This window comes from Beta vulgaris, chromosome 2, assembly GCF_026745355.1.
Source record: "Beta vulgaris subsp. vulgaris cultivar EL10 chromosome 2, EL10.2, whole genome shotgun sequence".
Classification (NCBI taxonomy): domain Eukaryota; kingdom Viridiplantae; phylum Streptophyta; class Magnoliopsida; order Caryophyllales; family Amaranthaceae; genus Beta; species Beta vulgaris.
In genome coordinates, this window is record NC_079203.1 from 23,825,826 (window position 1) to 23,838,465 (window position 12,640).

The 12,640-nt window shown below is 35.3% G+C and overlaps 1 protein-coding gene across 1 annotated transcript; it reads left to right on the forward strand.

The window, feature by feature from the left end:
• Positions 1-319: 319 nt before the first annotated feature.
• LOC104884171 (uncharacterized) lies at positions 320-12,056 on the forward strand. The gene is made up of 3 exons (XM_010668770.4): positions 320-811; positions 5,822-6,010; positions 11,253-12,056. Exons 1-3 carry the CDS (start codon positions 629-631, stop codon positions 11,646-11,648), a joined length of 768 nt encoding a protein of 255 aa, XP_010667072.1. The 5' UTR covers positions 320-628; the 3' UTR covers positions 11,649-12,056.
• Positions 12,057-12,640: the final 584 nt, after the last annotated feature.

Below are 12,640 nucleotides of genomic sequence, written 5' to 3' on the forward strand. Positions count from 1 at the left end.
ATATATTAAAAGGCGTGCGAATACAAGAAATTGTGCCACGTGGCGCTCTCCCTAGGGAGTTTTAGTTCATGTAATCCACGTACAATAATAAAAAAAAATTTACATAATATAGGGTTTGATCCCAAGACCTCAAGTACATATACTAAAGTTCTAACCACTAGGCTAAGTTGTATGTAGTGTTGTTATCATAAAATATTATATTAATAAATGAAATTTTCTTCTTACCCGGGGCATAGCCGGAGCCTAATAACTAGTTTAAAAAAAACCAATGAAGTGATAGAGATTTGATATCATTATTGCAAAATAATGAGCTGGCGTCACTTCCATAGACCGAGAGAGAGAGGCTCCCTCGACTGCAATAATTCTGCAGCCATTCTAACTCCAACCCCAACCTGTTTTCTCTCTCCTTCCGCGCGATCACTTCCTCTTAGTCTTCCTCAATTCACCTTCACACTTTTCTTCCCCTCTTTTGGTTTTGCAATCTCAATTCTCTAACATATTCGTTGCTGATTTCTTCTTCATTGCTCCAATTCAATCCAAAAATCCTCTCCATTCGTAGATTAATTTCGTTTTTCTCTACTAAGAAACCTCATACTTAATTGATTGACTTCTTGCTTGATTGAAGACGATGGCAACTCCGGCGCCTCTGATTAAGGTGGAAAGAGCTCACCAGATGTACCGTGAGGGGCGCTACAGCGAAGCCTTAGGGCTGTATTCGGATGCGCTTGCTGTTGCGAAGGCTAAAGCTCAGAAGATCGCTCTTCATAGCAATCGCGCTGCTTGCTTTCTTAAATTGCACGACTTTAAGAAGGTTAGTGTTGAATGTTGTGATATTATTATTTTAGTTCTTTTGCTTTCATTTTTTAGGAAATTGTTGATTTTGGTAGTGTAAGTTGCACGATTTTGAGAAGGTTGGTTTCGAATTTTGCCGTATTATTTCAATTTTTTAGGGAAATGTTAATTTTGTGGTGAAAATTGCGGAAGGTTAGTTTTGAATGTTGCAATAGTATTTCAATCATTTTGCTTCATTTTTTATTTTGTAGGGTAAGTCTTTGAATTAACACAAATTGTTGAGAAAGACGGTGTCACATTAGTGTTAACGTGAGACCAATTAGTGATTTGGTGTCATGCTAATGGTGGAATTAATTAAGTGCTAGGATGTACTCCCTCCGTTTCATTTTAATTGTTACACACTTTGATATTTTACACTATTCACAAATTTCACTTCCACAATCATTTGTGATTTATACATGGATGAAAATATAGTCATGTGGGATCTTGTTAGATTCATCATAACATGTATTTTATTATGTACTTTTTATAATGTTTACAAATACAAAACTAAAGATATATGTACTCAACATTTTGCATTGGCATGCGTGAAAAGTGTAAGTATGTAGATTAGAATGAAACGGAGGAAATAATAGTTATGCTAGTAAAACCATCACATTTTCCCTTCAATTTATATTTTCACTCTTCTTTGCCAACCCTTATAATGAGGTGGCCATTGAGCGGGACTAACCGGACCCACATGAACCGTCCCGTTAAAAGACCGGCTGGACCGCGAGATGACGGGCCGTGAATCGGCCCGGACAACCAAAAGGATTCGCATGGGCCAAATTGATGAGTGAGGAAACCATCCGGGCCCTAGCCCTAAATCGGACCGTGAACCGCACTTTGCCCTCAACAGGACTGTAAACTGTAACCTGCCAGTCGAAAAAATGCATAAACATACGTCATCTTCGGCCCAATTATCAAAAACACTAGTGTATATGGACGGTATCCAAAATTATTTATTGTAAATGCTAGTGCGTATAAAATTAAAATATAAATATCAAAAGACATTTTCATTTACGCAAAAAAAAAAAAAAAAAGAACTGGCCCAGTCTGCCCTCAACCGAGCTGAACCGGGTCGATCCGGTTCAGGTTTGAGAAAAACCAACCAACCAGATCGGTACCACTTCAGGTTCACGCCGAGCTGAACTGGCACGTGGCCATGTCTTGAGGCCTCATCTACCTCTCCTCTACCCTTGCCATTTCTCTCCTATCTGGAGTGCCATTTCCCTCTCCTCCACCCAACTTCCATTTCTCTCTAAAGCTTACATCGCTTTCTTTTTCGAACATTTGAAACTTTCAACTAACGTTCTTTTTCGCGTAGTTTGGTTTCTCCCACTTAAACAACATCATCAAAGTCAAGTAAGTATATTGTTAATTTTCCTAAAAAAAAAGGTATATTCTCAATTCTCAAAGCTCATTGTTTCCCTTTATCAATGAGTCTAGACTCTATGAGTTATCGTTTTTAGGTAGATATTTATAGTTTTCGTCGTAATATATGATTTGGGTAGGTATTTATGATTTTGAGGTAATTAGTTATCGTTTCTATGTGAATAGTTATGGGTAAATAATTATATTTGTAAGGTTAATAGTTATTAATAATTATTTACACTTTATTAGTTATAGTTTTCATGTTATTAGTAATAGTTATGGTTATGGGAAAAAGTTTATATTTCTAAGGTTGATAGTTTTGGTTTTTTTAATTATTATTAATTGTTAGTTATAGTTTTCATATTATTAGTTATAATTTTTGAGATAAAATATGGTCTTGGGTGGATCCTAAATACTTATGGTTCGCTTGTTATTTGTTTTGGTTTTCTGGTTAATAGTTATTGTTTTGGATTCTTAGTTATAGGTTTAGATAAAAAGTTATTGTTTTAGGATATGATTATGGTGGTTTGGGTGATGTTATGGTTTTGGGTCGATTATTATGGTTATTAATTAATAGTTATGAGTTTTAATTTATTAGTTAACATATTTTCAGTAAAAGTTATTTTGCAAAATAGGTGCACAATTTTAGCAATTAGTTAATATTTTTTATTGTTTAGTTTAATTGTACAGCTAGATCATAATTAAACGTCTGTGAATCATCACGCCTCACGTTAGTGTTAACGTGAAATGGTCTCTTCAGAGACTTATTGTTGAATTAATTGCGTTCCAAGCGTGATAAGAAATTATTATTCCCAGTGTTTTGTAATTGGATTTTTTAACTAGAATAATACAAACTTTTGGCCATTCGCTTGCAATAATACAAACTTTTGATTATTATATAATATACCAAACTTTACATGAAAATTCCTAGAGTAGGTCAATGTGACTTGTAACCTGACTTATAACCTGTAAAACAGGTTAAATCTTTTTCTCTCTCCTCTCCCTCCCCCAACCACCTGAACCCACCCTAACCCACCAGCCCCTCCCACCAAGAAACCACCCCCATCCCAAGACCACCATAATAGGCAACCCCGAATCCCGAAGCCACCCCCGAGCCACCTGAAACACCACCCTTAACCCCACCCAGTACCTCATGACCTCTCCTTGACCTCCGTTAATCTCCATCTCCTCTTTCTCTCTCCTTCCTCTCCCCCAACCACCTGAAACCGCAAAATTGTGGGTTTTCCTTTACGAGTATTACCACATAAACCATGAGACCACAAAAAAAAGCGTAGCCATCATCAATGGCGGACGACGAAGCAACACTCACCAGACCGCCCCGTATTCCTCTTCCTTCACAACCGCCATTAATACTCATTGAGCTCCTACATCCACCACCCACCACAATTTCAACACCTTGACTCGAAATTAGACCCACCACATCCGCTCCTCCTCGAAGGCTCGAACTGACGAACTGACGCGTGCCACCTCCTGTCGACTGGCAACGTGAGAATGAGAGCAAAAAAAATAAAAAACATCAATATCATATAATTTAACTTAACTGCTGTAAATGGTTAAAAACGGGGAACAATTTGACATCTTTCAATTAGATGAACAATGAAAGAAATTAACATCTAAAAGTGAACGAAAACTTAACACAAAATCATCAATCATGCTCAACCAATTTGGCCAGGGGTTTTCGACATTTGGGAATGCAATGGCAGAGGGGAGAATGACTGAGAAGAGAATCCGCGGTGATAAAGAGGGCGAAAAATAGCGGCTTTAGGAGAGATGAGAGACACGAGATAGTGAGTGAGGGAAGAGAGAGACTGGTTTCGGGTGGGGTGGGGCTGGGGAAGTGGTTATGGGGTGGGGGAGGTACTGGGGAGTGGTTTCGGGGTGGGGGGAGGGACTGTGGAATTGGTTCGTGGTTGAGGAGGGGCTGGAGGGCAGGAGGAAGAGAGAGCAACGGTTGGGGGAGGGTGTGGCCAGGGAAGGGGTGGGTGGGGTGGGGGAGGGGAGGGGAGGGAGAAAAAGAGTGGAGGGGCCAACCGAAGATAGAAAAAAAAGGAAAATGTTAGGGTTTTTTTGTTTTTCAAATTGAAATAAATTTTTTAAAAACAACCAATAAGATAATGACATTTATCATAGTAACCTGCCGCAACAAGTTAACAACTGGTATTGACCTACCTGGGGAAATTTTTGCAAAAGTTTGTATTATTACATGATAATCAAAAGTTTGTATTATTGTCAGTGAAGAGCTAAAAGTTTGTATTATTTTAGTTAAAACATCCTTTGTAATTCGATTTTATTAATTTTGCACTTCGGGTTAGAGCATTTGTGCAAAGCAATTATGATAGAATTAGTTGGGAAAATTAGTATGTAGAAATGAAAAAACAAAATAATTATGAGTTATGTAAAAAAAGAATATATGTGAAGAATGATGAATGATCGCAACAAACAATAGATACTAGTCCTATATGCTTGCGATGTGTGTGTTGATGTACAGATGACGTAATTGGTAGGAAAAAAAGCTTAAAAATTTATTTCATCACTAAAACAATGACATTTTCTTAATAATTTAATTATTTATTACATAGGGGCATTTTGGGTATTTTAAGGGAACACTAAAGTCATTGTAGAATAGAGATCTAACATGGAATAAGATCTAAAAAAGCGTGTTAATTAATATAGGCTCCGTGCAAGTGTCAGAATTTATCGTATTTGAGGGCAATTACTCTGATAACATTTGGCCAATTCTGGTTGAGTTTGAATGTAGATAACGGGTAGCATAATTGCGTATCAACTTTTGAATTTAGTAGGAGGTATTTGCTAATGAACTTCAAATTTGTGCTAATAACCCTTCGAGTGCATTTTAATGATCACCCTTTAGTTGCTTTATATGGTAATTAAGAAGCATTTGCATCTCTGGCTTGGTTATTGAAAACTGCAAGTCTCATTTTGTGGGGTTGTCAATGGATGGTTCGTTGTTATGTAGTCTTGTGACTCTTTATTGCTGTTGTAATGATCTGTGCACATTATTCATCGTTCTGATATTCTGAAGCAAAGGTTATAGAGTATTTATGAGAGTCTGAAACTAATCCTAGAAGCAAATTTCTAAGTTTTTGTTTCCCGGGAAAGCCAACACGCATCTCATCAGGTGTATTGTTTTTGCTAAACGAAAAATAAGGTTAATGTAGTGCTTGACATTAGCTTTTTCAAATGTGTTGAATGATTGCTACACTTTCAATTTTTAAATATCAACATCGGTTAGAAGATCAGTCTCCCATTAATCTGCATTTGCAGATGAGTAACATTTTATTAGTTGAGGTTGCTTATTCAATTATCTACTCTTGTGAAATCAATCTATAGTTCCAAAAGATATAAAAAGATCATTATAAAGGGGAAAAGTGGAGGTCGGAACCTTTCTCTGGACTATGGGAAGGAAGAAAGATGAGGAATGAATCCAACACTTCCCTGTTTAATTGCAGTACACAATTGCAGTTTTCGTGCCAAAGTTTAATTTTTACTATATAATTTGGTTGATATATACCTGTGCTTGAATTACTTTTGGAATTTGTAAATTTCCTAAACAAGTATACTGCTGGTGCTGTAGGCAGCTGATGAATGTACATCTGTTCTTGAGCTGGATAATAAGCACACTGGAGCATTGATGTTGCGTGCTCAAACTTTGGTCACATTGAAGGAGTATCAGTCAGCACTTTTTGATGTCAATCGTCTCCTTGAGCTGAATCCCTTGTCAGAAGTATATGTAAACCTTCAGGCACGTTTAAAAACACAATTGGTATGTCCTCCTCTCCCTAATAGGTATCCGAATCTAAGTTTTTGATGTTATGGAATGCTGATTGACGTTTGTGCTGGTATAGTATGAGAACGATGGCCTCCATATCATTGTATAGATGCCTAACTGATTTTGAACTTAGATTCTTGCTAAATCTTTTAGAATTTAGATATATAAGATACTAGCCAAAATTGTTATGTAAGTTAAATTAATTACATAATTACATCTATAAATAATTTGTAAGAAAAATTATTTACAAAGTCTGTTAAAGAAAAATATCTTATATAGCATTATTTGAAACCTTCATTTTATTTTATGATTTTGATAATTTATGACTAATAAAAAGATTTCATTGTAGGGGGACAAAAAGACAATGATTTCTAAGTTAGGGATTCTAAATATACTATCATTGATTAGGAAATCTAGTAGTTTGTAATTTTAATATAGTGGATATTTGGAAATCCGTGAAGACCAAGACAATTAAGCGGAAACATGTAGGGCCTGTTCTCTTCGGCATAAAACAGCTGAACTGAACTGAACTGAACTGAACTGAACTGAACTGAACTGAACTGAACTGAACTGAACTGAACTGAACTGAACTGAACTGAACTGAACTGAACTGAACTGAACTGAACTGAACTGATGAACTGAACTAAGAACTGAACTGAACTGAACTGAACTGAACTGAACTGAACTGAACTGAACTGATGACTGAATGAACTGAACTGAACTGAACTGAACTGAACTGAACTGAACTGAACTGAACTGAACTGACTGAACTGAACTGAACTGAACTGAACTGAACTGAACTGAACTGAACTGAACTGAACTGAACTGAACTGAACTGAACTGAACTGAACTGAACTGAACTGAACTGAACTGATGAACTGAACTGAACTGAACTGAACTGAACTGAACTGAACTGAACTGAACTGAACTGAACTGAACTGAACTGAACTGAACTGAACTGAACTGAACTGAACTGAACTGAACTGAACTGAACTGAACTGAACTGAACTGAACTGAACTGAACTGAACTGAACTGAACTGAACTGAAACTGAACTGAACTGAACTGAACTGAACTGAACTGAACTGAACTGAACTGAACTGAACTGATGACTGAACTGAACTGAACTGAACTGAACTGAACTGAACTGAACTGATCTGAACTGAACTGAACTGAACTGAACTGAACTGAACTGAACTGAACTGAACTGAACTGAACTGAACTGAACTGAACTGAACTGAACTGAACTGAACTGAAAAAAAGCTGGGGAGAACAGGCCCGTAGTCTCAAGACAAATATCAGATTGCATGCAAAGAGAAAAAAGAATTAGACTTTTTGTCAAGATGCAACCTTTTATATTCACTTTTTGCAAAAAAATAGCCTTTTAATTCTTTTTGAAACTTACTACGTTGAGCAAATTTTTTTTGGGAGATAAACTTTTCCATTTTTCCGTCATTGACATTTTTGGCGTTGACTGCTTATTTTGCTTGATCTCAAGACAAACATTAGGGAATTCACACCTCGCCGTTTATGCTTCTTCCTTGGTTCTTTGAGTTTTTGAGAAATTGTCGTGTAGTTATACAGTGGAATGCTCTTTTTTTGGTTGAAATTTAGTGTTTTTAGGGAGGAAATTCAGTTGTTAGTTTCTCTTAAACTAGAGATTTTTTTTTTGAGGGGACTATTTTTATTTTTTTTATTTGAAAAAAGATTTATTTGATATTGAATAAGACTTCTGCGGTTATTTTTTTGGCTTTTTTTTTGTTCTATTTTATTATTATATTTGTACAAATGAAGTGGTTAATATTCTTTAATAGTTCTTTTTTTTTCTTTTTACTAATTTTTGGTGTCCTACTTATATTGACATATATAATAGAGATTGTACTGTCATTCCAACAGAATTGACACAAACAATATAAAGGATGGAATATATATCAGAGCCATCTCTCTCTACAAAAGTTGCCTCCTTGAAATATTATAATTTAGCATATGTAACTATAAGTAAATTTAATAAATTTTCCACTATACGAATGTACACACTTTGCATGTATCACAACCCCAAATAATCCTTTCATACATCCCTTATTAGCTCTCCAAATCCCTATTATAAGATACTCAAAATCTAGAACTTGCTTTTTCATAAATCACAATTTATCTTGCGTGCATCGTTATTCACCGAGCCATGGAATTGCAAGACATGAAAATATTGATGTAAATAGGATATCTTAGTCATTTAGGTCACACTAAGTGCCTTAATCAATTTTCCACTATATGAGTACTTGTGTGAATATATTGAATATTGATGTATGCCTTTCTCTTGTGGTCATATTGTTCAGTTGTTCTCTCTCTACACATTTTCTTCACCCCCCAATTTCACTCTCTAAACCTCCGCATGTACTTCTCCCTATCTACCACCAGTCCACCGGTGTCTCCCATCCACCGCCATCTTTCTTCTTTCTCTATCTTCCGTCCCTCCTCTCTCTATATATAAATGGAAGCCTTATAATTGGAGATAGGGGAAGAAAGTTTTACTTAACAATTGGAGCATTTCCGATCAATTAAATCACTAAGAGGATTATTGAAGGTGGAGCAAGAAATAATTGGAGAAGAAAAACATAAATTTCGAAATGCAATTGAGGGGGTGAGTTTCAAAATTTTTCATTTTTCTTGTGCATGTGAATCTGGGAGAGTTTCTCATATAATTTGGAAGTTTTTCTTATTAAGAAAAAAAACACTGTAATTATTTCATGTAAAAATATTTTTTTTTTCAAATTCTGATTCCATGAGAAGATTGATTTTCTATCCTTTCTTTACCCTTTGTCAAAAAAAAAAAAAAATTGTTAAAAAACAAAACACTATGTAAATATGTTTTCGAATGTGAAATTGTTGTCAATTTTGTCGGCATATTTCTCGAAAATATAATTCTTAAAGTAAATTTCAGAAAGTATTCAATACTTTAAAATGAAAAATGTTATGGATTCTTGTTATTTTTGTTTCCTAATACCAAACTTTTGAGTGAACTTTGAGTAAAGTCAAATTTTTAAGAAATAAGATTTGTAGGTTTGTCTTGATTCGAATTAATTGAATTTTGACTTATCATAACACAATCAAATTGAAAAAGTCAATTTTGAATGTTGGTCAATTACGATGTTTAAAAGAAATACTTTTTTTGTTTGTCATCTTGTTTGAACTTGAGATCGCCCTTTGCGAGTTGAACTTGAGATTGCCCTTTCCATTCCTCTTCTTTATCACGTGGTTGGAATAATTATGAAATCAAACCAAAAATTAATTGTATTTGTTATAAAACCTCTGCTGTATAAGGATTGAGAAAAACAATGAATTTTATGGATTTTGTGATTACCAGAGAATGGCCTCATATAATTATTTTATAGGTAAGGAATGTGAGATTATGCAGAGAATGAACAGGTGTAGAGGAAGAGGGAAGAGGGAAGAGGGGAGAGGAGGAAGAATCGGGAAGGCAAGATTTTGTGGAACTGCCTGGGGAGTTAGAATCTAAGTAGATTTAGCAAGAATACCATAATGTTAGGAAATTTGGTTACTTAGGCTCCAAGTAGGTGAATTAGCATGAGTTGTAATAAGGAACGTAGAGAAGATTAGAAGAATCTATCCTAAATTAATAAGTTAGGTTTATGGAAAGTTTTGCTTATCTTTTCTAAATCTAGTTATTACTTATTTTTAGACTAGATTCTAGGTTAGTTTTTATAGAAACTTCCTTTCTTTTTCTCTTGTAATTATTCGGCCATGTGGGGCTTGATGAACAAGGTTTTCTTGCTCATCCTCTAGAAATAATACACGCCTTAGTCATCTATAAGAGAGAGTTGGTTTGATAAAAAATTTGAAAGCGTTGCTTTTCATGGTTGAGTACCAAAAATACACTTGTCGAGTGTAAATCTCCTAACTGCGATTAGCAAGAGAACCTCTAATTCCCAAGAGATTTTAGAGCTATCCTTCATTTTACTTCATAAAATACCACAAAATTGTTACTTAGACTACAAGAATCTTTTGAGGAGTTTTTTGTGAAATTTTTTTAGACCTAAATTCACATTAAATGATTTTATGGGTGTCATCTTGGTAGAGAATATGCAATAAAATGAAGATCATCCATTATGTATTTCTGAATATCTATGATGTGTTTCCGAAAAGGTTTTAAACTGGTGAAATAATTTGGGATTTTAACGGGAGGTTGAGAGTGTGACACTTTGTATATGAATTGATTTGGGGGACTTTCCTTGGCCACTTATCCTTCTGACCTAGAGGGCTTTCTCCGCTTCTGATAATCCAAGTTTATGCTACTGAATAAATTAATGTATTTCTGAATTTCTGTAATGTGTTTCCGAAATGTTTTTAAATTTATGATACATTTGAGGATTTTGATGGGAGTGTGGGTGTGACACTTTGTATAGGAATCGTGTTTGGTTTTTTTTTTCTTGGCCACTTACCCTTCTGATCTGGAGGGCATTCTCCGCTTATGGCTCAGTGGTCAATATCGCACAACTTGCTTGAGGTAATATGAGAGAAGCTTGTTCTGTCTCCGGAGAATGGTTTTCCCCTGTAATATCCTGCTTAGCAATACTGGAGAAGCAAGTGATCAATTTGGGTCTTAACCAAAGAGACCATAACTATAGTCATATATCTCTGCAACTTTGCTGATTAAACTCTCCAACCTTAGTGATCAATTTGGGTCTTAACTTAACCAAAGAGACCATGACTATAGTCATATATCTCTGCAACTTTGCTGATTAAAAATTCTCAACATTAGTCATCAATTTGGGTCTTAACCAAAGAGACCATAACTATAGTCATATATCTCTGCAACTTTGCTGATTAAACACTCAACATTAGTCATCTATCTCTTTCTATTAAAATTCCCACTTTTTCGTAGTTCTCACTTTAGTCTTTTTCTCTGGAAACCTGACCTTTTTTGGAAATTTTATTATTACAAAAAGATAATTTGACTTGCTTTGTTTTACAAAGTGATAGCAAACATTGTACTTTTATATAGTTTCACCAGAATCATAAAATAGAACTTCTGTATGCTGCAAAGCTGCTGTTTATTTCAATTGAGTTTTCTTTTTCCTTTTTTTAAAGTTAAACTTGTAAATGCCTTGGTGGTACTTCATAGCAATCATCAAGGGTTATCACTATAGGTCCTTTTTATTTGCAGACTTTCTTTTCTCCACTTGCTGTTTTTGAGATTGTGTTTTTTCTACTCAAGGAAGTCACTTGCTCCAATACCCGAGGTAGAAAGTGAGCTTGAGGAAGAGGATGAAGACATAGATGCAGATATGTTGAAAAGCTCCAAGGAGTCGGAGGATAGAGAAGGAAAATATGGAAAAAACACAGCAGCAGGTACAGTTGAGAAACCTGAGGCAAATGTCCACACAATTAATGGATTCTTAACCCCTAAAACCAACGGCGGCCAGAAGTTTTCTGATTCTCATTCTAAGGGATGGCAAACAATCCCCAAACCAAAGGGACATTCCAGACTTGACTATTCACGTTGGGACAGCGTAGAAGATGGTTCTAGTGACGATGATTATGATGAAGAAGATGAATATACCCGGCCCCAGTATAAGTTTCGTGTGAATACTGTAGATGTCAGACCAGTTAAGTGAATGCTCATAGATTGATAGTACATGATCTTTTCGTGGGGAAGCAACGTTATATATTTGTGAAATCTTGTCGGAACATCTGTGCGGCAAATCTGTATCAAGTGAGTGATTTTCAATAGAGGTGCTGACGTCAGGCAAACCATTCTTTTGTAATGATGTCCGGTGCTCTAGGGTCCTTTTGTAATGATGTCCGGTGCTCTAGGGTCCTTGCTAGTTGATCTTAATGGTGCTGCTGCCTCTCGTTTTATACATAGTATACCAATCTATTCAGCGACTTTAAAGTTTCCCAAAGACATGGCACAATGTGATGATGTAGATGTGTTTTTAGCAGGAGAACTACTTTATTTGTACATTATACTATACAGGTTCTTTGTGGAGATGGTGATGTATATACATGAAGCATTCAATTGAGCTTTTGTGTATCATGGTCCTTTTTTTCATATATAGGAATATCTAGTTTTCAGTCTCCTGCAATCATTGAATGCTAACTTTAAAGTGATATGTTAGGTCGATAAATGAATACTATATGGAGTGACTAGTATTAGTAGATGTTGGATCTATTTTTCGCATAATTTAAAAGCAACAAAGTACTAAAGAAATGCAAGAGAAAGTTTATCTAAGAAAACTTCCTGGTCTCAATTTCAAAAGTGAAACATCGATAACGTGAAATTCTATATATGATTCTCATTCAAGAGTGTCTTTGCTTGTTCTCTTAGAAATAAGTCTTATCAAGGCCGCCTTCTACTATATATATTGGCATTCTCTTGCAGAGTTGAGGATTGGTAGCACAAGGTCCATAGGCGAATTTCTTATATCTAATGCCAACACATCTGAAGTTTCAATCACACGCCCTTTGGTCAGGGAGATGCAGGATTCCACAAGAAAATTTAATTTGTAACATTCTATGTTTGTATAAAAAACATAATTTGAAATGAAAAATGATATTACATATATACTTGTTTGGTAATCATTTACGACAAAAAAATGAAAAAAAA

Excerpts from the sequence above, each read along its gene's own strand:
- LOC104884171 (XM_010668770.4), top strand. The coding sequence starts at position 629 with ATGGCAACTCCGGCGCCTCTGATTAAGGTGGAAAGAGCTCACCAGATG. Across the intron at positions 812-5,821 it reads AATTGCACGACTTTAAGAAG|GCAGCTGATGAATGTACATC; the intron begins GTTAGTGTTGAA and ends CTGGTGCTGTAG. Across the intron at positions 6,011-11,252 it reads CACGTTTAAAAACACAATTG|TCACTTGCTCCAATACCCGA; the intron begins GTATGTCCTCCT and ends TACTCAAGGAAG.